Raw genomic sequence first — 23,916 nt, 5'->3', positions numbered from 1 at the left:
ATTGGAGGTTGAACCAATGGTAAAGGAAGACCTTTCTCTCTGTCTCTCTCACTGTCCACCCTGCCTGTCAAAAAATAAAAAAATAAAAAAAATAAAGTGGGCAGAAGGTAGTGGGGGCACATTCTTTATTAATGCGTCCCTTCAGGAGCATTTATCCAGCCCAGGGTGGGTGCTGAGATTGCAGTACTGTTTTGGTTATGATCCTGGCCTGTGTGGCATTTGTTGAAGCAGGATCTGGCATTGAATAAGTTTGAGAGGTCCAAGAACAAGTACACACAGTTGTCTGTAGTGGCAGCTTGCATGTCTATGACCTGGCCCAGACTTTGGTCAGCTCTTCTGATGATTAGTTTGCTGGTTGCTATGGAGAGCAATAATGAGGCTGCACCAGTACAGGAGGTACACATAGGCTAGAGTTGGATGGGACCATATCTCCTCTGATCTGTTCCTGGTTAATGGGCAGCAACTGGGCAGAGTTCCATTGAAAAGTCCTCTTTGGTGAACCACAGAGGATGGACTAGTCTAAAGGCCAGGGGAAGAGATAAGTGGCCTGAGATGAGTCAGTGGTGATGGGTGCAGGTAACGGGAATCAAGCCTGACAAAGCCCCGGGGCAGCCTGACAGGGCATAGTGACAGGGAAATGCACTTGCAAGAAGGAAAGGTGGCCAAGTGGCTGCATCAGTAGTGCTGTCAGTCAGGATGGTGACAGTCCATGGTGGGTGATGGAGGTTGGAGTCCTGGGAACTCTGTTTCCAATCCAGCCTCCTAGTAGGTGATGGCTGAAATGCCTGGGCCCCTGCTACCCATGTGGTAGACCCAGAAAGAGTTCTATGCTCCTGGCTTCAGCCTAGCCTACTGTTCCTGTAGTAGGCGTTTGGGGAATGAACCAACAGATGGGAGCTTTCTCTCCTTCTGTCTATCTCTTCCTCTCTCTCTCAAAAAATTTGGTTTTTAATTAGAAAAAAATTTAGGATTAGAACTTCAGAGATATACTGCGGTTATTCCTCTTTTTTTTTTTTTTTTAAGATTTATTTGTTTTATTTGAAAGTCAGAGTTAGAGAGAGGCAGAAAGAGAGAGAGGTCTTCCATCTGCTGGTTCATTCCCCAGATGGCCTCAATGGCCGGAGCTGCACCAGTCTGAAGCCAGGAGCCAGGAACTTCTTCTGGGTCTGCCATATGAGTGCAGGGACCCAAGGATTTGAGCCATCTTCTGCCACTTTCCCAGGCCATAGCAGAGAGCTGGAGCAGAAGTTGAATACCCGGGTCTTGAACTGGTGCCCATATGGGATACTGGTACTGCAGGCGGCGGCTTTTCATACTATGCCACAGCACTGCCCTGACTGTGGCTATTCTGATGCCTTGCCCTACTAGGCACTGATAATATTTGGCCACCCAGGCCTCAAGGTGGTACCCAACTATTGGCCTGGCTACCTCAGTTGGCCAGTAGTCTTAGATCTGGCCTCACTGTAGTTCCCCCAGAATGGTATATTGATAAGACTTGGCAAAATCCTACCAGCCAGGCTACCACAGGCTGTACCAGGAGAGAGAGCTGGGCATTTTACTTGGAACCTGACTCCTGAAAGGGCCACTTCCCCTGGCTTGAGGAGCAGTAAGAAGGTGGCTGGAGTGGGCATTTGATGCAGCAGTCAAGATGTCTCTTGGGATGTCCACATCTCTATTGGAGCCCTGGGTTTGTATCCTGGCTCCACTTCTATTCCAGTTTTCTGGTATTGTGTACCCTGGGAGGCAGCAGGTGATGGCTCATGTACTTGGGTCCCTCCCGTCCACATAGGAGATCTAAATTGACTTCCTACCAGCCTCAGCTGTTGTGAACATTTGAGGATTCTACTAGTGGAAACAGATCGATCTTCCTGTTTCTCTCTCCTTTTAAATAAAAATAAATAAATTTTAAAAAGAATCACAATTCTAGATATATTATATATATATATATATATATAGAGAGAGAGAGAGAGAGAGAGAGAGAGAGTTCTAAAGGTGGGCTGCCACTCCCCCTTGTTCCCTCTCTGGCTTTTCCAGGAGATGAGCCCAACTGGAATCAGGGGAACGGAATGGGAGTGGGGTTTGTCAGGTTCTTTGGCCAAGTGTCAGGAGCTAGCATTCGTCAGTGGACACCACAGCCCAGAGTAGGCGAGAAATCCTGGGGAGCTGGGTGGCTACAAGCATTGCTCAGACACTGCAGGGCTGATCCTGGAGCACATCCTGGCTACAGTTGTTGAGGTCCAGCTGGTCAGCTGGTCAGCACCTAGCAGCTGGAGGCCAAGACCAAGGTCTCAAGATGACTCTGTGCTGTGCACTTTGTTTTGCTGACTCTAGCTATTTCCTTTTTTTTTTTTTTAATAAGTTGTTTGATTTTTTTCTTTTAAGATTTATTTGTTTTATCTGAAAGGCAGAGTTACAGAGAGGCAGAGGCAGAGAGAGAGAAAGAGAGGTCCTCCATCCACCGGTTCACTCCCCAGATTGCCACAATGGCCAGAGCTGCAGTGATCTGAAGCCAGGAGCCAGGAGCCAGGAGCCTCCTCTGGGTCTCCCACGTGGTTGCAGAGGCCGAAGGATCTGGGCCATCTTCCACTCCTTTCCCAGGCCACAGCAAAGAGCTGGATTGGAAATGGAGGAGCCAGAACTCGAACCCAGTGCCTATATGGGATGCCAGCAGTGCAGGCAGCAGCTTTTCCCACTACGCCACAGCCCGGCCCCTAGCTATTTCCTGACTCTGGGTTCTTTTGCTGTCATAGTGTCAGGGTCCATGTTGTGAGTTCTTGCCCTGTACCCTCCACCACATGCTCCTCTGGAGCTGCACTAAGTCTTGCCTCTTTGGATACCTGCCCTCTTCACATCCCTCCAGCTTGTACACTTCTTTAAAAAAAAAAAATATATATATATATATGTGTGTGTGTGTATATATATATATATATATATATATATATATATATATTTGAGAGGTAGAGTTACAAACAGAGAGAGGGAGAGATAGAGAGAAAGGTCTTCTATCCACAGGTTCACTCCCCAATTGGCTGCAACGTTCAGAGCTAAGCAGATCTAAAGCCAGGAGCCAGGAACTGCTTCTGGGTCTCCTATGCGGTTGCAGGAGCCCAAGTTCTTAGGCCATCTTCTACTGCTCTCCCAGGTCATAGCAGAGAGCTGTATCAGGGAAGGAGCATCTAGGACATGAACTGGCACCCATGTGGGATGCTGGCACTGCAGGCAGAGGCTTAGCTTACTGTGCCACATGCCGGCCCCCCACTTGTACACTTGCTCAGAGCATGGCACTTGCTGTGGAACACTAGGTTTGGAGCAAACTCTGCTGACCTCTGTGCACCAGCACCTCCTCTTCCCTGGGCCCTAAATGTGCACTAGGACCACCAGAGGACCATGAGCTCTTTGTCAGTCAGGTACCCAGGTCCCAGGGAGCTCAGGCCACTTTAGTATCTATCCAAACTCACCGACTGCTTTTTGTTTTTTTAATTTATTTTATTTATTTGAAAGACAGAGTTACAGAGAGAGGTAGACAGAGAGCCATCCACTGGCTCACTCCCCAGATGGCTGCAACGGCCGGAGCTGCGCCGATCTGAAGCCAGGAGCCAGGAGCCAGGAGCTTCTTCTGGGTTTCCCACGTGGGGGCAGGTCTCCCACGTGGGCCATCTTGTACTGCTTTCCCAGGCCATAGCAGAGAGCTGGATTGGAAGAGAAGCAGCCAGGACTAGAACTGGTGCCCATATGGGATGGCGGGGCCTCAGGCCAGGGCTTTAACCCGCTGTGCCACAGGGCAGGCCCCTCACCGAATGTTTTTTAAAAACTCAATCCTAAGTGGATGATTTTTTTTTTAAAGATTTATTTATTTGAAAATCAGAATTACAAAGAGAAGGGGGAGAGACACAAAGAGATCTTTTATCCACTGGTTCACCCCTCAAAGGGCCACACAGCCAGGGCTGGGCCAGGCCGAAGCCAGGAAGGGGCCAGGAGATTCTTCCAGATCTCCCTCATGGATGCAGAGGCCCGAACGCTTGGACCATCTGCCGCACTTTTTCCCAGGCCATTAGCAGAGAGCTGGATCAGAAGTGGAGCAGCCCTGGCTGCTGGTATATGAACTGATGTCTATATGGCATACCAGTGTCAAAGCAGTGGCTTTACCTGCTATACTACAACCCAGGCCCAAGTGGATGTTTTTTATAGAACTCATGCAAGACCTCACACATCTTATAATTAAACTTCATTTCATAGTAGACTGCATGGTGTTTCAGCATGTCTAGTTTGTCTGTGGTCTTGCTTACTTAATCCCAAATACTTCATATCCTTTTCTGTGTTGTACAATATTAACCTGAAATTTGATGAACACATTTGTATCTGTTTATTTGAAGATATTAATAAAAAGAATACAAAGCTAAAATGTGAGTCCTTTAGTGTATAGTTGAGCTAGTCCGAGGAGTACTAGACATTTAAGAATCACTGAGAAGCTTAGACCTTGCAGAAAGTGGGTTTGGCCTGTCCTCTGTGTTTTGTAGACAAACTGCAGTAGAAAGGCAGTGAAGTCAGAGCGACAGGCTGCTTAGTCAATCTTCTAATGTCCCTGTTTCCTTTTTTTTTTTTTTTAATTTCTACTTGTTTCGTTCATCTGAAAGGCAGAGAGAAAGAGATTTCTTTTTTTTTTTTTTTTTTTTTTGACAGGCAGAGTGGACAGTGAGAGAGAGAGACAGAGAGAGAAAGGTCTTCCTTTGCCTTTGGTTCACCCTCCAATGGCCGCCGCTGCAGCCGGCGCACCGCGCTGATCCTGGCAGGAGCCAGGAGCCAGGTGCTTTTCCTGGTCTCCCATGGGGTGCAGGGCCCAAGCACCTGGGCCATCCTCCACTGCACTCCCTGGCCATAGCAGAGAGCTGGCCTGGAAGAGGGGCAACCGGGACAGAATCCGGCGCCCCAACCGGGACTAGAACCCGGTGTGCCGGCGCCGCAAGGTGGAGGATTAGCCTATTGAGCCACGGCGCCGGCAGAGATTTCTCATCTGCTGGTTCACTCCTCAAATGCCCACAATAGTTTGGGCTGAGCCAGATGAAACCCAAGAGCCTGGAACTCAATCTGGGTCTCCCACGTGGTGACAGAAACCCAACTAGAGCCGTCACCATTGCTTCCTCTCACCATTGCCTTTTTTTTTTTTTTTTTTTTTTTTTTTTTTGACAGGCAGAGTGGACAGTGAGAGAGAGAGAGACAGAGAGAAAGGTCTTCCTTTGCCTTTGGTTCACCCTCCAATGGCCGCCACGGCCGGCGCGCTGCGGCCGGCGCACCGTGCTGATCCAAAGGCAGGAGCCAGGTGCTTCCTCCTGGTCTCCCATGGGGTGCAGGGCCCAAGCACTTGGGCCATCCTCCACTGCACTTCCCTGGCCACAGCAGAGAGCTGGCCTGGAAGAGGGGCAACCGGGACAGAATCCGGCGCCCCGACCAGGACTAGAACCCGGTGTGCCAGCGCCGCTAGGCGGAGGATTAGCCTAGTGAGCCGCGGCACCAGCCCAGATTAACTGCTACACAGCACACTTGCTCCTGTTTGCTCTTCATGAGCCACCTTGTTACTAATGTGCTTCAGAACCTCTTAAGGGAAGCACAGTGCTGTTTCCTGGCTCTGGCCTCCTGTGCCTTTTGTCTGTCAGAACCCAACCTGTGTGCCAACAGTCAGTCATCTATGTAATTATTAGTCACATGCCATCTCTTAATGGTGCAGCGAGTACTTTGAAGGCTAAGGCTTCAGCCATTTCCCTAGTCCTTTTCCAAGGCTTGGCTCCTAGGAGGCCTCAGTAGATACTTGATAGGAGGATGAATGAATGAGTGAACAGAGATGGGAGATTTAGGTCTCATCTGCAGAGGCTATGTGCACTTGCTGAGTTGTCTTCACATAGCTCTGTGCTGTCTCACAAGGTCTTTATATTCTCGGCTTCAGTGACTACTGGCCCACGTCTGTTTGGCCTGGAGCACTTCTTACCAGAAAGTTTGGCTATCCTGTTCTTATCCTGGAGCTTTGCCTGGGCCTCAGTCCCAAGGGCCAACTCAGGTCTTGTCACCATGGCTTTGCAGAGGCTCATGAAGACCTGGAAGGCTGAGGAGGTGGAGTAGCCTCCACCTTATTCCTCTTGTAGCATCGCAAGGCCTCATCCTTCCTGGGTGCCCTTGTGAGGCAAAGCCAGACTGATCTGGGTAGATCACTCCCTGCCTCACCCTGTGTCCCAACTGCAGCCAACCTGTGCCTGAGTTTCTGAAGTGGCTTTCATCGAATGCCTCATTTTCTCCTTCCTTTCTTGAGGTGAGGGATTAATATTACTGTTTTTTCAGATGGGCTCAGAGAGATTGAGTAATTTGTTAAACATCACAAACAGATACCTGGTGGATCCTAGACTGACCCTTCTTCCAGGGTTTTGTGGGCCTCCTCCTTGAGCCCAGGAATAAGTAGCATCCTGGCCACACAGATCTGTGTGGGTAGCTCCCAGGCAGACCTGGATACTGGACTGTGACATCTCATGGGTGCAGAGGGGCTTCCAAATTTAATCCTGCCAGCTCTGTGACTGCTGTCTCCACATGTGGGGCTCAGAAGTGTCCTTAGAGTGGGCATTTAGCATAGTGCTAAGTGCTTGGAATGCCTGCATACCTTACCCAAGTGCCTGGTTTGAGTCACAGCTCCTCTGTTTGCAATCTGACTTCCTGCTATTGCATACCCTGGGAGGTACCACTTGATGGCCCAAGTAGTTGGTTCCCTAAAACCCTTATGGAAAATGTGGATGGATCAGCCTGGCCCAGCCCTGGCTGTTGTAGGCATTTAGGGAGTGAACCATTTCTCTCTGTTTCTCTCTCTCCCTTTCACATAAAGTGAAAATAAATATGTAAATAAATAGGATGTAAATGACCTCAGGCAGGCGGACCATGAGGTTGATGTGCTTCCCTCAGTGAGGTACCAGCAGAGCCCAGCCAAGAATATAAACCGTCCCTCTGTACCTGTACCTGTGTTTCACCTGTAAGCTGGCGTCAGAGACGGCTCACTCCTTGCAAGGTTGTGCTGAGGAAGAAATGCTTCCTTTTAACACCCTTAATCTCTTGCCCAGCAGGGGGGATGCACAGGGCACATGTTGCCTGGCACAGTGCTGGCCCCAGCTTCCTTGGAGACCTATCCTCTGACCTTCACTTGTGCTGTCTTGCTGGGTTTTCATTTCTTTTCTGGGCTGAGGTTAGAGGAGAAGTCTGGGGACCTTCAAGAGTCGGCAGTTTGAAAACATCTTAAACCCAAAGCTCAGCAGCTCCTAGACTTCTGTACCTAAAAAAATGGGAAAGCTGAATCCTTAGGAGCTCTCCATTGGTCCTGAGTTGTTTCTCAATCTCAGCCAGGGTTTCTGGGCGGTATGTGAAGGAAGGACACTCATAGTGTTTGAGGTCTTGTTCTCCTCTGCTCACTTCCAGTTCAGGGCTGAAGTCCCTGGAGATGTAGCTCGCTCCTTCCTTCCTTCCTTCCTTCCTTCCTTCCTTCCTTCCTTCCTTCCTTCCTTCCTTCCTTCCTTCCTTCCTTCCTTCCTTCTTTCCTCTTTAAGATTTATTTGTTATTGATTTGAAAGTCAGAAAGTTACAGAAAGAGAGGGAGAGAGAGAGAGGTGTTCCATCTGCTGTTTCACTCCCCAAATGGCCACAACAGTTGGGTTTGGGCCGATCTGAAACCAGGAGCCAGGAGCTTCTAGCTCTCCCATGCGGGTGCAGGGTCCCAAGGACTTGGGCCACCTTCTGCTTTCCCAGGCCGTAGCAGAGAGCTGGATAAGAAGTGGAGCAGCTGGGTCTCAAACCAGCACCCATATGGGATGCCAGCACTGCAGGCAGTGGCTTTACCCGCCACACCACAGTGCAAGCCCTGAGATCTACTTTTCATCACCTGTAAATGGCATAAGAAAGTCTGCTCCCCAGAGTTGGTGTGCGGATTGGGTCAGGTAATGGATACAAAAGGGCCTGGCACACACAGGTTTCCTTTACTCTGAGTTGAGCCATGAGAAGGATTAGACCTGGATGTCCTGGGGATGGATCATCTGGGTTTGAGCCTTCTATCAGGCTTTCCTTGAGAGGGTGGAAGAGCCATGGACAATTACTTGAGTATGTGACTTCACCTGTGGCCAGGCCACCCAGAAAAGGGTAGGCCAGGGTCTAAAATTGGCAGGCCTTAGCATGTGCTTGTCCATCACGTCCTCATGGAGGCAGAGGAGACAAGGGGCTGTTTCTGTCTTTGGCCTGATGACTGTTCCTTTCCCCCACAGGTATAGCCTTCACAGACCTCCCGGTAAGTACTTCTGTTGGGGCTTCCCCATCCTGGGCTGTTGGGAGCTGCCTAGGGTGGGTTGTGGTGGTCCCTGCACGTGCAGGGTGTGGAGTCTGGCCCTTTCCCCAACCAGGGATGTGTGCTGTGCTGTCAGCTTGGGGGTACCACTAGGGGGTACCTACTGGTCTCCTCTCTCCAGCAGCAAGGCCTGGTCTTCCTCCACGACTCTTAGCAGGTGACCATAACTTGTGGCATTTCCAAAGGCAGTGGTGGGGGTGGGCGGTGGTGGAATGAGGGTAGCTCCGTGGTTATGCTGCTCTGTGCCCTCAGGGACCCAGTCTGCTGCCATTCAGGGTATCCCAAGCCAGAGTGGCGAGCTTTGTGGAGATTTTTCTTCTTGGAAAAGGATGGAATTTTCTGTGGGCTTAGTTTAGGGTTCATTCCCACCCCATGTACCCCAGCCCTTCCTACCATGAGTCATCACAGGCTTCATCACATGCCTCCACCCAGGATGCTGGAAGCCTAGCCTGACACTGTGCTAGCTGGTTCTGGAAGTTTGCAGAATATGGTGGCAGCTTTGTTGCCCTAGGAAAATCCCTGGTGATCTAAGGGGCAGTGGATGCCCAGACTGCAGTGCCTAGGGTCTTTTTGGAACCTCCTGAAATGGATCAGAATCCTTTGCTCCCAGCTGAAGGCCCCGGAGAGGGGCTGTGGTCCTGGGAAAAGCCTCAGGATTCTAGCCCTGGCTAGGAAAGAGTCTAGTTGTGCAGATGTGACATAAGTGGCCAGATGTGAGTGTGGACAGTGTGGGGGTGTCCCTGTGGGCAGTGATGGTCAGGAAAGGTTTGCTGGAGAGGGTGGCTTTGCCTGTGGTGTGGAGGGTAGGAGGAAAGGAAGGAAGCAAATTCCAAGTTCATGGTGGGCTGAACCCAGTGTGCAGTAAAGGCACACAGTACTCAGGCAGGAGGATGGGAGGGGAAGAGGGAGTTGAGGGCCCTGGGAAGACCATCTCAGTGACACTGGGGGAAGGTGAGGGGAAACACCAGCAGTGGGAGCCACAGAGGCACTGAGCGAGGCAGTGGCCTGGCAAAAGCTGGTCATGCAGGGGGCCCCACACCTCACTGGGCTTAAAGACCTCTGCGTAAGCCTGTGGCAGGAAGGGGAGCAGCCTCTCTCCCGCCTTGCCCGGAGCCAGGCGATCCAGCTCACCTAATCCCTTTGCCATGCTGCTCTCCCCGCTCCTTTCCTGGGTCATCCTGTCCCTTCCTGCTGCCTCAGGTAGCTCTGTTTTGTGGTAAAAGGATCCTTGCCCCTGCATCTTTTCTAGAGGAGCCATTACCTGAGCTTTACGCGGGGCCATGGCGCCTAGCCTGCCTCTGTGTGCTGGCTGAGTTGTGGAGGGGAGTCAGGTCCCTGGAGACCAGGTAGCCTCTGATGCAGGGCAGGATACTCTCCACACTGGTCCTCGCTTGCTTCAGCTTTGTCCCTCAAATTCTGGGGTTAGTGCCTGGCAGGGACGTGGGCAGAGAGCAGCTTTATCCACCTCCTGCAGCCTTGCTGTGCTTCTCAGAGCCCTAGCCTCGGCCCGCAGGAGCCAGGGAGGTGAGGCGAGGCCCTGCTGTCTGCTGCTTCAGGGCCTGACTGACATTTCATTCTCCTCCTCAGGCCAACCTCTACCCCACCGTAGGCCTGCAGACACCTGGGGAGATTGTGGACGCCAACTTTGGGCAGCAGCCCTTCCTGTTTGACATTGAGGACTACATGCGAGAGTGGCGTGCCAAGGTCCAGGGCACTGTCCACTGCTTCCCCATCAGCGCCCGGCTTGGCGAGTGGCAGGCAGTGCTGCAGAAGTGAGTGCTGTGCCCCGGCCCATCCCAGGGGCCTCACTCTCCATAGGCCCCTGCAGGCTACCAGCTGCTCCTGTGGATTCCAGCTGGGAATCCCCTCCGGGGAAGCACTCCCAGAGTGATTCCGCCTGCTGCTCGGCTGCCCTCTCACCTTCCGGACACCTCCCGCTCCTTCCCAGCTGCTCCCGCTTAAAACCCTTTGCCCCTCAGCCAGTGCTGAAGGCTGTCTGTGAGAGCCCTGGCAGAGCCGTCTTCCTTCCCTAGGTCATTTTGCAGAGAATGCCAGGACATCCCATGGCTTCTTCCTCTGTGGACTTTTCCACAATAGCAAGTATCCATCCATCCCTCTGTGGCTCTGGCCTGAGGTCACCTCACTGGCCTCAGCATCCAGCCACGTCTCGTGTGTCCATGGCAGTGGTGGTGGGAAGCTTCCTCCCTAGGACCAGCTTAGCTGGTTCCTTGGCTCATTAACTCCCAGACTGTTCTAGAAGCGGGAGTTGCTGAGACTCCCAAGGGAGGCCAGGTTTGGGTCTCTCCTAACTTGCCAGTGGGAGCCTGAGTAAGGCAATGACCAGTGTCCACTCCACTGGACAGTGAGTGTGAGCTTAGTTCCCAAAGATGGGCAGATGGGCATGGGGAGGAACTGGACTCCTGCCAGCTCTGGTCATTGCTCTGGAGCCCTTGGGTGGGTAAGGTGCATACTGAGTTCTTTATGCAGACTCCCTTTCTTGAGGGATTGATCTTGAGGCAGGCTCCAAGGGAAGCTGAGGCAGAGGCTAGATAGCCAGACCCTCCTCAGGAGAAGTAGCATCGCTGCCTCTAGCTCCTGCACAGAGCAGGCGAGAAGTGCTTCCTTGGAGGGCTCAGTCAGGGCCACGCCCCATAGCAGGCTTGCAGGGATGGCCAAAGAAGAGGTGCACTGTGTGGGGAGGGACTGAAGCTCCCAGTGTTAAGGGCCTGAGCTCAGCATGTGGAGGTATTTGTTCACATGAGCTTTTATATATTCATTTGTAGTTGTTTCCCAAGACCCGCATATAATTTGTTCTGTGGTTTCACATAAATTACCTTATGAATATTGGCAATGGCTGTGTTATCTTGGAGTCAAACTTTGCATAAGCGCCTTGGCTGGCTTCCCCTGATGGGAATTCAGTTTTATTTCCCCCTTTGTTTGCATAGGAAACCTTTTGTAAAAACTTAAAGAATTTTTTTCTTTCTTTTTTTTTTTTTTTAAATACCACTAGGATAGTCTGTTCCTGTTTGTTTTTATTTGAAAGAGAGAGAGAGAGAGAGAGGGAGGGAGGGAGGGAGGGAGGGAGGGAGGGAAGTCTTCCATCTGCTGGTTAACTCCTCAAATGGCCACAATAGCCAGATCTGGGGCAGGCCAAAGCCAGGAGCCAGAATCTCCAGTCTTCCACATAATTGGCAGGGCCCCAAACACTTGGACAATCTTGGACTTGGACTGCCTTCCCAAGTGAATTAGCAGGAAGCTAGATAAAAAGTAGAGCAGCCAGGACTTGAACTGGCACTCTGATATGGGGTACAGGTATTGAAAGTGGTGGCTTAACCCACTGTACCACAAAGCTGGCCCCTAAAGAATTTTTCATTTTTAAGATTTTGGGGTTGGGGAGCTGGCATTGTGGCATAGTGGGCTATGCCTCTGCCTGCGGTGCTGGTATCCCATAGGGTGCTGGTTCAAGTCCTGGCTGCTCCACTTCCAATGCAGCTCTCTGCTATGGCCTGGGAAAGCAGTAGAAGATGGCCTAAGTGCTTGGGCCCCTGCACCCACGTGGGAGACCCAAAAGCAGCTCCTGGCTCCTGGCTTTGAATTGGCTCAGCTCTGGCTGTTGCAGCCATTTGGGGAGTAAACCAGCAGATGGAAAACTTCTCTCTCTGCCTCTGCTTCTCCTTCTCTGTAACTCTGCCTTTCAAATAAATAAATCTTTTTAAAAAAAGATTATTTTTGCCGGCGCCGCGGCTCACTAGGCTAATCCTCTGCCTAGCGGCGCCGGCACACCGGGTTCTAGTCCCGGTCGGGGCGCCGGATTCTGTCCCGGTTGCCCCTCTTCCAGGCCAGCTCTCTGCTGTGGCCAGGGAGTGCAGTGGAGGATGGCCCAGGTGCTTGGGCCCTGCACCCCATGGGAGACCAGGAAAAGCACCTGGCTCCTGGCTCCTGCCATCGGATCAGCGCGGTGCGCCGGCCGCGGCAGCCATTGGAGGGTGAACCAACGGCAAAGGAAGACCTTTCTCTCTGTCTCTCTCTCTCTCACTGTCCACTCTGCCTGTCCAAAAAAAAAAAAAAAAGAAAAAAAAAAAGAAAAGAAAAGAAAAGATTATTTTTGGCCGGTGCCACGGCTTACTAGACTAATCCTCTGCCTGCGGCGCCAGCACCCAGAGTTCTAGTCCCGGTCGGGGCGCCAGATTCTGTCCCAGTTGCTGCTCTTCCAGTCCAGCTCTCTGCTGTGGCCCAGAAGTGCAGTGGAGGATGGCCCAAGTTCTTGGGCCCTGCACCTGCATGGGAGACCAGGAAGAGGCACCTGGCTTCTGGCTTCGGATCAGCGCAGCGCACCGGCCGCAACACACCGGCTGTAGTGGCTACTTGAAGGGTGAACCAACGGAAAAAGGAAGTCCTTTCTCTCTGTCTCTCTCTCTCACTGTCTAATTCTGCCTGTCAAAAAAAAAATTATTTAAAATATATATATATATAATTGCTGTTTTTAAATAGCAAAATACTTAGCACAGAAGACAGAAAACATTAAAAACCTATATATAGGGGCTGGTGCTGTGGAGTAGCAGGTAAAGCCACTACCTGCAGTGCCAGCATCCCATGCGGGTGCTGATTCCAGTCCTGGCTACTCCACTTCTGATCCAGCTCTCTGCTATGGCCTGGGAAAGCAGAAGACACCTCAAGTGCTTGGGCCCCTGCTCCCATGTGGGAGACCCAGAAGAAGCTCCTGGCTCCTGGCTTCAGATTGGCACAGTGCCGGCTGTTGCAGCTATTTGGGGAGTGAACCAGCAGAGTGAAGACCTCTTTATCTCTCTCTCTCTCTCTCTCTCTGCCTCTGCCTCTGCCTCTGCCTCTCTGTAACTTTGACTTTCAAATAAATAAATCTTAAAAACACACACACACATACACATACACATATGTGTGGAAAAACTCAGAAAATTATAGTGAATAGATGGAATCCACTGTATGATATAAATATGTCCTTGTAAGAAGTGAAATTATGGTGGCCTGCATTGTTGCATAGTGGGTTCAGCTTCTGTCTGCAATGCCAGCATCCCAGTATGGGCACCGGGTCAAATCCCAGCTGCTTCACTTCTGATCCAGCTCCCTGCTAATGTGCCTGGGAAAAGCTGCAAAAGATTGTTCAAGGCTTGGGCCCCTGAAACTACATAGGAGACCTCGAAGAGACTTTTGGCTCCTGGCTTTGGTCTGGCCCAGCCTTGGCTATTATGGCCATTTGGGGAGTAGACCAGTGAATGGAAGCTCTCTCTCGCTCGCTCGCTCTCTCTCTCTCTCTCTCTCTCTCTCCCCTCTGGCTTTCAAATAAATTAAGTAAATCTTAAAAAATAAAAATTATTGAGACATAGGCACTATTCATTTTAATGACATCTTATATTCATAGAAGTTCATGTGAACCAAGTTTTGTTAAAAATTTTTGCCCTTGTGTTTTAATACTCATAATATTTGTGATATTCAGAATATAGTGTTAGGTAATACATAATAATATAATAAGAGGTTGTATTTCTTCTTACTTTGTGCCAGACACTTTATGTGTATTATCTCACATTACCCTTAATACACCTTTCATGTGACAGCCCTGCAGATATTTGGCATTTACAATGATGACATCAGATATTCTGTATACATTAGACACAAGGCTTATTTTGCTGTATACACGTGCACACGTGTGCATGAACACACATGCACACACAGGCCACTTTTCAGCCAGCTTCAGATTGCGTTGAGTAGCTGCTAGGCACCAGGCTTCTCTAGGCCATTTTCCAAGGATTGTTTTTCCACTGGAACTGCTAGTGGTGGCTCTTCCTTCCTGACGATACCAGCCTCACGTCCTAGCTGCTCGGGCCCCAGTTTGTGTCATGTCATGGAGAATGCTCCTGGGGAAGTGGGCATGCTTAGCCCAGGTGCCCAGGGCAGCCTGTGGAGCTGTTGCTGCATCTCTTGGGCAGCTGCCACACAGCATCCCTGGTTGATGTTTCACACAGCCCTTATTGGGCATCTCTGAGCTTCTACAGTTCACAAGGAGGCAGCTGCTTCTCTGAGCTTGTGGACAGCGTATGCCAGAGAAACTGCAGCTACTCCTCCAGGTTGTGAGACAGACTTGGGGACCAGCCCTGCTTCAGCCCCTTCATTCTCATTCTGTGGAGGTTGCACCTCCAAGCTATGTTTGGGGGAGACCTTCCAGGGAGGTGGGCTGTCCCATCTGGCAGTGAGCAGTGCAGTTCTTGAGTATCACCTGGAGTTCTTCTTTTCTTCTAGCATGGTCTCATCTTACCTGGTGCATCATGGGTATTGTGCCACAGCCACGGCTTTTGCGCGAATGACCGAAACCCCGATTCAGGAAGAGCAGGCATCCATAAAGAACAGACAAAGTAAGGTTAATTCTCTTCTCCCCTTTTCTGTCCTCACTTGTCCCAGCTCTGCTCCCTGGCTCATGCCAGGCCTGTATAACCTGTCATAAGCTCATTCAGCCCATAGCCCTTAGCCAGCCCCAGCGCTGTTCCTGTCCCTCCTTGCCCACATGGACAGTTGGCAGCCTAGGAACATCTAAGAGCAGCCTCCCTAATGCACATTGCTGAAGGCCAGGGACAGGCCAGGCCCTGATGTGCTAGATCCCACTCCTCTGTGCCTTGTGTCCTTCTCCCTAAATCTTGAATCCCACTTAGCCTCCTGTTCTTGGGTTTGTGGAAAGAGTGTGTTTGCATCAGACCAACACCTACCTTTCCCATCATTTACTCGCTCTAGTTCTGTGTGGTACTAGCCAGAAAGGGGCCTGACATGGTCACACAAGGTGAAACTCATGCTTAGCAGCTGCTGTGGTAGCCCTTCTCTCTGCTCCCCAACTCCAATCCTGTCTTTTACACTCAGCCTAGAAGCTGCCCCTGGCCAAAGGAAACCTCCCAGTGTTCATGCTAGCCTTTGTGTTGTGTGTTTGGATTCTTTCATGGCAGAAAGAGTGTTAGGAAAGAGAAGAAAGACCCCAGAAGGGAGCTAGGGGAGTGAAGTGGGTGTGTATGGCTGTGTGTGTCTGTGTGTGCCTGCCTGCATCTCTGAGCTGTCGTCTCTGTGTATGTGCATGTGTCTGTGTCTCCCAGAGAAACTGCGCTGAGCCACACAGACGGAAAGGGATCCCAGAGTTGGGATCTTCAAATGAGAGAACCTCAGATCCAGGAGTCACTCCTAGCAAGATGCACCAGGCCCCAGGGCAAGAGTGAGAAAGCAGCAGTGAGATGGCTGGAGGCGTCAACATCATAGATGCCGATGTGAGGAGGATGACCTTTCTCCCAGCAGGGAGCGTGCTGCAGCTCCTGAAGATTGCCAGGACACGGGCCTCAGGCCCAGACACCAGTGTGCTCCTGTTGCCCTTGTGTGTGAGGCCTGGGAAAGAAGTCTGCCTGAAGAGACCCTCAGACACCAGCTGCCTGGGTGCCCATCCCTGGATCACTGCACACCACATCCCTCCCTCCACCCAGAGCCTTGGCCATCTGCACCCCACCACGGCAGGCCTCCAAACTTGCCCTCCTGTTTCTGGGCTAGATCTTCCCCCTCTTCTGTTTCCCACTTTTACTCGTAAGGACTCTGGACATTTGGGAGAAAACAGGTATATTACAGGTCTGGATGGCCACTTTCTCTCTTTAGCCTGTTTTATGAGTGTTTCCATCTGGCAGGGCGCTCTGAGCCAGCCCATCTGTCTCTTGGCCAGCCCTGTTCCAACGCTGGCCATGTCCCAGGCATGTGACCGTGAGGAGGGTCTGCAGCCCTCGCTCACTGCTGTGTTCTTGCTCTCTGCAGAGATCCAGAGGCTGGTGCTAGAGGGCCGCGTGGGCGAGGCCATCGAGACCACCCAGCGCTTCTACCCAGGGCTGCTGGAGCACAACCCCAACCTGCTCTTCATGCTCAAGTAAGTCCCGGATACCATTAGCTCCCCTAGAGCCCAGCCCCTCTCAGCTGGTGGTGGGAACAGACAGCCCGGGCCAAGCCCAGAGCATTGCCGCTCTGCTCCCTCTGCAGGTGCCGACAGTTTGTGGAGATGGTGAATGGGACCGACAGTGAGGTCCGCAGCTTGAGCTCCCGAAGCCCCAAGTCCCAGGACAGCTACCCTGACTCCCCCAGCCTCAGCCCCCGCCATGGCCCCAGTAGTTCCCACATGCACAACACAGGTCAGCCGCTCTCCACAGGGCTCTGGGAAGAACTGGTGTGCAGAAGAAAGGCCATCCCACGTGCCTGTCCCTGGGCTGGGCTCAGGGCCCACTGCCAGATTTGGGGGAAGGGAAATGGGACCATTGTGGTTATTCCCTGGGCCCCACTTGATGGCAAGTTGCCCTCCTCTTCTGATTGTTTCCGGCTTCTAGGCGCAGACAGTCCCAGCTGCAGCAATGGCGTTCCATCCACCAAGAGCAGACAGAATCACAGTAAATATCCTGCACCCAGCTCCTCGTCCTCATCCTCATCCTCCTCATCTTCCTCCTCCCCGTCCTCCATCAATTACTCCGAGTCCAACTCAACAGACTCCACCAAGTCCCAGCCCCACAGCAGTACCAGTAACCAGGAGACCAGGTGCCTGTCTTGTTCCACTTCCTTTTCTGCCTTCTCCTCTGTACCAGCTGGGCCCACGTCAGTCTGTCATTTAAGTGCTCTCCCCTGCCCTTCCCACCCTGCCTCCTCCCAGGTCTGTGTCTGGACTACAGGCCTTAGCTTTTTTCTGGGGTGCTAATACTGCTAGGCTGAAAATGTGGTCACCTCCATGGGGTGGGCATTGTGGTACAGCTGATTAAGCTGCCACTTGGGACACTGATATCCTATATCAGAGCTCCAGTTTGAGTCCTGACTGCTCTACTTCCAATCTAGCTTCCTGCTAATGTACCTGGAAAGGCAGCAAATGATAGCTCAAGTGCTTGAGTCCTTGCCACCCACATGGAAGACTCAGAGTTCTAGCTTCTGGCTTAGGCCTGGCCTAGCCCCGCTTGTTGCAGGCAGACCAGTGGATGGAAGGTTCATTTTCTCTCTCTCTCTCTCTGTCTCTGTCTCTCTCTCCCTGTCTCTCCCAACAACTGTCCCCCTATCAATCTGTCTTTCAAATAAATAAATTTTTTAAAAAACAAACATTAAAAAATGTGCTGTCCTTCAAGGAGGCCTCCTTTCTAAGGAGGCTGGGCCTATCAGACCTCCTAGGGTCTATAATGAAGGAGCTTTGACTGGATCAGGCTGTGGACGGCCAGTTGGGCAGGCAGGGAATCTAAGCTGTAGGCTGCAGCTCCAGGTGGCTCTCAGTGGTCTCCAGGCATGTCTCAAGGCTGACCTGGGTTTGACTCCCAGCCAAGGCCACAGAGGTACCCATTGAGGACCATGGAGCCCAGTCACCAGGGATGAGGGAGATATGCAGAAGAGGTGTCATTTCAGAGGGTCAGGGGAAGGAGAATCCCACAGGCAGCCTTCAGACAAGCGTGGGAATCAGATTACAGGCCTCTGGGCATAACTGGTATCACAGTAGGGGCCAAGTGTTAGAGCCTGGGAAACTTGGGCTGTCCTTTCATGCTCCTGGGGACCTTTGGTTTATCCACAGCAACATATTGTAAAACTTGAATGTTGGCCCCTTGGCCAACTCCTACCTCAACTCTTCTCCACAGCGACAGTGAGATGGAGATGGAGGCAGAGCATTATCCCAATGGTGTGCTGGAAAGCATGGCCACACGCATCGTCAATGGTGCCTACAAGCATGAGGACCTGCAGACGGATGAGTCCAGCATGGGTGAGGGCCGTGCCCTAGCATGATGCAGCGTTGTGTTTCCTAGAAGGCCCTGCTGGGTCCCAGTGCCCTTGTTCCCTTGGGAGGGGGCTGGGACGGGCAGGTTTTGGCAACTTGAAAAGCTCTAGCCAGTCCTGGCCCACTGCCTCTTTAGCCAGTTGTGGATGTGTCCTTGGGGTAACTCCAAACATGTAGAAAGGCCCAGGCCTGCTGCCAGGCTCAGGCCCTTACCTTTAGGTTGGAGGGAGTTTGAGACTGTGGGTACTATTAGGAACACCATGCTCTGGTGCAGGGTGGGAAGAGGGGAAGCTCCTGACGCCTGCTTGACCCCTAGACTGTGTTAGGGGGACTCAGAACACCCCCACTGTGGCTGCTGTACCTACTGCTCCTAGCAGAAGCTGCAGCTCACCCAGCTCCTTCATATGTCACCCTGATCCTGCCCTTCTTGCCTTACCTTTCCTGACATGTTCTCTGCTGGGTTCTGGGTGCAGATGATGGGCATCCACGGAGACAGCTATGCGGGGGCAACCAGGCTGCCACAGAAAGAATTATCCTGTTTGGCCGAGAGTTGCAGGCACTGAGTGAGCAGCTGGGCCGGGAGTATGGCAAGAATTTGGCCCACACAGAGATGCTACAGGTATGAGACAAACCAAATCCTTAAACAGAACAAACCCCCATTGATGCTGGGAGTAGGGTGGCTCTGGGAAGGTCCAGGGGACAGCAGGAATAGGAATAGGACAGAGCGGTGGGATCTAGTCAGGTCTGCAGTGGGAAGTGGCTTTCTGGGATATACTCCACCTTCTGGCCCTGGAGAGGACACAACCCTGCCAACTGTACAGTCCAGGTATGTTGAGCTCTGGGTACCATGCAGGATCCTTTGCCTGTCTGGAGCCATGGGGGGAAGTGTTCCACAGTCCTCTTGAAAATGCCCTGCCCCATAGGATGCCTTCAGCCTCCTGGCATACTCAGACCCCTGGAGCTGCCCAGTTGGCCAGCAGCTTGACCCCATCCAGAGGGAACCTGTGTGTGCTGCCCTCAACAGCGCCATTTTAGGTGAGTGGCTCTAACAAAACCCGAAGCTTGCCCATGAGTGCCTGGGGTGGCCTCCTCCCCTCTGTACCTCGGAAAAGCTGATGTTTGTGCCAATTAGGGGAGTGAGCTGTGTATAGGTCCTCTCTGTTGACTCATAGGACTCCTGGATGCCTGGGGCTGAACTTAAACCCTGACCTCCCTCTGCCCACCTGAATTGTCTGCTGGAGCATGATGGATTCTAGGCCATGACCATGAGCCCAGGCCAGCCCTCTGGGCTAATGAAAGCGAAGATCCTTGGGTTCCTAGCATGCCTACCAGGCCATGGTCTAGTGGCTGGGACATCCTCAGAGACTGAACACTCTGTTCCAAGAGATTCTGTCCATTCCCCACTCCTTCCACTCCCAAGGGAACTTTGACCTGGGCTCAAGCCCTGGGCATGGCATGACTAGGCCTTGTCTCTCCCTACAGAGTCTCAGAACCTGCCAAAGCAGCCTCCTCTGATGCTCGCCCTGGGCCAAGCGTCTGAATGTCTACGGCTTATGGCCCGAGCAGGCCTGGGATCTTGCTCCTTTGCCAGAGTCGACGACTACTTGCACTAGCTGACCGTGCTGGCTGCCCTATCTGGCCCTCCCTCGGCCCCTGGACTGGAGCAGCCCTGCCCTTCATAGGCACCTGGCACAGGGACTTGGAAGCCATGGGCAGAGTCCACTCTAGCTGCCTGGCCTTTCCCCTCTCTTCCTTCCTCTCCTTTTCCCCTCCTCTTCCTTCCTTCCTCTCTTTCCCCCACCCTCATATTCTCCCCCCCACTTCATGTGCAGTGGCCTATGACACAGTATTGGCTGGTTACTCTCATGTAGCGCCTTCTACTTGGAAAGGGGGTTTTGTTTTGAGGAGGGGTTGGGGTTTTTTAATCTTTTCTTTTCCCTCCTGACTGAGCCACCAGTATTTATCTCTGGAGAGTTTGTGCTGAGCTGGTTTCTGCTAATTTAGTGAGGAATCCTACCCAAGTTGGTGATAGCCTATTATTTTCATAATTAAAAAACAAATGAGATTATATATAAAAATATATATATTAAAGAAAAAAAGAAACAGTATTTATCATAGTGTTAGTGGTCCAGCACCTCTTGGGTGAGGTTGTCCAGACGCCATACGTTTTTGAGTCCAACTCATTAAAAAGGAATCATCTCTGTCCCCTCAACCAAGTGATCTGTTTATTTCAGGCTCCCCCTTTGTTGAGACATGGGCCCTTCTGTGCCTGGGGAAGCTGCATAGGTGTGGGGGGCCACTTAGCAGGCAGGATCAGCCTACACTGGTTTGCTGCATCCCAAGAGGCGTCTGTTCCTAGGCCCCTGAGAGCTGAACTGAGCGGAGGACTGCAGGGCCGTGGGTCCAGTGAAGGGACAAGCCAGCACGCTGTCTGCCACTCTACCCTGTCTCTCACTGCCTGCCTTGCCCCCCTCTCTCTCTCCCCTTTTCAACACCCTGCCTTCCTTTGTTAAGATGGCCAAATAATTCATTTACTCTCAGTTGATTGCCTGGAAACTACCTGCCTTTGACCCGAGCGCTGCCGTGTGCCGGCTGCTGGGAGGAAGACTCCACTCCCAGGACAGAGGCTCTGGAGGACAGGGGCTGCTTTCTTCCTGCCTGAATCTTCATGTCTGCACGACTCTCTTGGGATCGATACTTTCTGTGGAGAAGCTGGTACCTTATGGAGACAGATTGATGGGCCACTTGGTTCCTGGAGTGGATGGAACCTTTGACCTTCCCAGGCCAGGAGTCACTGCAGCTGTGCCAGGCTGTTCCCTGCAGCTTCGCCCCAGCCACTCGTAGGAAACTCTGTTAGGAGCATTGCTGGCCAAATGGAGGGACTCCATGGGCTTTACAGGCTTCCCTCCAGCTGTTTCAGTTGGATCCTCACGGCTGGTGGAGCAAAGCAGCCCTCCTACCACAGCAGAGTCAGGAGAGAAAGGCTGGGACAGCTGCCCGGACTGGGGTGGACTGTCTGTGGGAAGGACTGCTTACTCAGGAGAAGGAGAGGGTGGATGCCTACGCAGAGGTGCACCACAGTGTGAGAGAGAGCACAAGCAGCCTCTTCAAAGAGTAGGGTCAGCCATGGCAAGGCCAGAAGCTGAACTTTCCAGTCTCTACCAGGATCCAGGCCAAGCAAGCTCTTGCTCCATGTTAGAGGACACAGGAATGGTTGGTGTGGCCTGACATAGTCCATGCCCAGCAGCCCTTACTGGGCCCCCACAGCTGGACAAGAAAAATGATCAGTCTGGAGCAACTGCTGGTGATGGGGCCAGATCGCTGGCCTGTGCTCTACCCAGAGTTCTGCCTTGAGAGAGGAAATGATCCTTTAGGCTGCAGCTTTTTCTTGGTCCCTGCCAGGGTCCTGACTGGCGGTGCACAAACCATCACCTGTCAGGAGGTGTTAGCCTATCTATAAAGGAAATTCATTCTGTGCAAGTCTGGGAATACTGAGCTCTAAAACCCAGAGGTTGGAAACATTAAGCTATTAAAATACTAAGAGTGTAGCAAGAGTGGCAGTTAAAACCAGAGGGTTCAGAGAACTGCTGTAGGGTTCAGAGAACATCTCCACCAGTCTTCTCCTTATACAGTAAGGAAAGAGGCCCAGGAGACTAAGTGACTTGGCCAAAGTCACACAGCAAATTAGTGGCAGAGTCAGGACTAACTTTATCCCTGTGGGTTGGGTACACTGTCAGGTCCTGAAGCTGAACGGCAGCCGAAGGGTTGGGTGAGGGATTCCAAGTTGGTGTCGCCTCCGGCTGTATCTGAGCAGCTGGCACCTTCAGGGGTGTGTTAGGGATGGGGATGGGTGCCTGGGCTTGGGTTGTGGAGTGGCTGAGAGAGCACCCAGGAGGGCTGAGGACAGCTGTGTGCTGCATGGGGTTGGGTGTCTGCCTGGCTCACACTCAGTACCCGTGGCCGCCTCCCCATTTTCTGTGCCTTATCTCACTGTTTCAGCTGAGTCCAAGTTGTTTACTCTGTTCCTCTCCCGCGGGGCTCTCTGTCCCAGTTGGACAGCTCATCTTGGGGACAAAAGCCTTTGCCCCACAAGCTGTGGAGAGGGCCAACACCAAGCTGCTGAGCCTGCTGCCTTGCTGATGGGCCAGGTCTTCCTGCCAGCCCAGGGGGCCCCGTAAGCACACCCAGCCCTCCCAGCCTGCCTCCAGGCTGGATCTGACCCGTGGGCTGGGGAAGACCTGGCTCTGTTGGGTTGTCCAGCTCTGGGGGAGCAGCCTTCCCTACTCACCTTCCCTTTGTGGCACCACATGGCCACTTCTAGAGTGAAAGCCAGAACCCCCTATCCCTACTCACATGGGTCTGTTGCAGGGCATGGGCGTCAGAACAGGGACACCACAAGACAGAAGTGGGGGCCACCTGGCCACCCAGCACCTTCCCACCCCTTAAGCAAGCACAAAGATGAGGCAGAGGACTGTTGGAGCTGAGAGTTCCTTTGGTTGCTCACAACTCAGGTATGTGCACCGTGTGGCAGCTGGACAGCAGAGGCCAGCTTGACCGCCAGTCCCAGGCACCTGCACCTGCAGCCAGGCTGTGGCCTGTGGCTGTCTCAGGCGCCCACCTCTTTGCGTAGGGTTCTCCTCCATTAGTAACCACAGCTGAAACAGACATCTTCCACGTTGTGCACACTGGTTCTGCCTTTGTCCTCACAAGTTGATACTTGGCATTAGCATGGAACTTGTGGGCATGGGAGGGTTGAGAGAATTCTAACACAAAACATCCTATTAAAATTGTACTTGAGAGATGAAAAAACTCCTGTTGTATTTTGACAGAATTATTTTTATTAAAATACACATCCATGAGCAGTCCTGCGTGTCTGGTCTGTCTGGAGTTTCACCGCACCCCTGCTGCCCTGGAGGATTTGGACAACCCCCAGCCCACCTTTTGGTGTCTCCTCAAGGACTCGTGAAACCAAGTGTTTATAGGACCCCAGATAGGACAGGTACTTTAAAACTGGGGCTGGCATTGTGGTGTAATGAGTTAAGTCACCACTTGCAGTGCCAGCATCTCATGTGGATGCTGGTTTGAGTCCTGGCTGCTCCACTTCCAAGCCAGCTCCCTGCTAATGGCCTGGGAAAGCAGTAGAGGATGGTCCCTCCACCCATGTAGGAGACCCGGATGAAGCTTCTGGCTTTGGCCTGGCCCAACCTGGTCATTGCAACCATTCAAGGAGCAAACCAGTGATGGAAGACTCTGACTCTGACTCTGACTCTCTCTCTCTCTCTCTCTCTCTCTCTCTCTCTCTCTCTCTCTTTCCCTCCCTCCCTCCCTCCCTCCCTCCCCCTCCCTCTTCCTCTTCCTCTCCCCCTCCCTCCCTCCCCCCGTCCTTCTCTTTCTCTGTAACTGTCTTTCAAATAAATAAATATTTTTTAAGAAAATTATTTGAGGGTCCACCACTGTGGTGCCCCAGGACAGGTGCTTAAGCCTCACCTTTGTTGAAATAGCTTTCATCTTACACAAGGAAAAAGCAAATTCATCTTCAGAAAGGTGGGCCACAGGTCCTCCTCCCTTTGAGGAAAAAAAAAAAAAGTTTTAAGAATATGATCAAACATTGCTGTCTGAGGAAGGTTGGTTCTAGCACGATACACTTCCATACCAAAATCCAAAGATGCTCAAGTCCCTTATATAAAACGGTATAGTATTTGCATATATGACCTGTGTCCTTCCTCCTGTATACTTTAATTCATCTCTGAATTACTTAGAATATCTAATATAGTGTGACTAT

The 23,916-nt window shown here is 52.0% G+C and overlaps 1 protein-coding gene across 3 annotated transcripts in view; it reads left to right on the top strand.

The window, feature by feature from the left end:
- RANBP10 (RAN binding protein 10) overlaps positions 1 to 22,996 on the top strand; it is an 86,229-nt gene extending 63,233 nt beyond the window's left edge. For 2 of the 3 annotated variants that reach the window (XM_008257482.4, XM_017342304.3), the window contains exons 5-14: positions 8,280 to 8,302; positions 9,947 to 10,131; positions 14,630 to 14,742; positions 16,163 to 16,271; positions 16,382 to 16,530; positions 16,723 to 16,927; positions 17,998 to 18,119; positions 18,608 to 18,753; positions 19,058 to 19,169; positions 19,617 to 22,996. In XM_008257482.4, coding sequence (XP_008255704.1) covers positions 8,280 to 8,302; positions 9,947 to 10,131; positions 14,630 to 14,742; positions 16,163 to 16,271; positions 16,382 to 16,530; positions 16,723 to 16,927; positions 17,998 to 18,119; positions 18,608 to 18,753; positions 19,058 to 19,169; positions 19,617 to 19,747 — 1,295 coding nt within the window. In that variant the 3' untranslated portion in view covers positions 19,748 to 22,996. Of the gene's footprint in view, positions 1 to 8,279; positions 8,303 to 8,442; positions 8,517 to 9,946; positions 10,132 to 14,629; positions 14,743 to 16,162; positions 16,272 to 16,381; positions 16,531 to 16,722; positions 16,928 to 17,997; positions 18,120 to 18,607; positions 18,754 to 19,057; positions 19,170 to 19,616 lie in introns of those variants that run through there. The other variant, XM_070062624.1, reaches the window with a different exon arrangement.
- The last annotated feature ends 920 nt before the right edge of the window (positions 22,997 to 23,916 follow it).

This window comes from Oryctolagus cuniculus, chromosome 18 (assembly GCF_964237555.1).
Source record: "Oryctolagus cuniculus chromosome 18, mOryCun1.1, whole genome shotgun sequence".
Classification (NCBI taxonomy): domain Eukaryota; kingdom Metazoa; phylum Chordata; class Mammalia; order Lagomorpha; family Leporidae; genus Oryctolagus; species Oryctolagus cuniculus.
The sequence above is the reverse complement of the archived record's forward strand: the minus strand, read 5'-3'. Positions and strand labels throughout refer to the sequence as shown.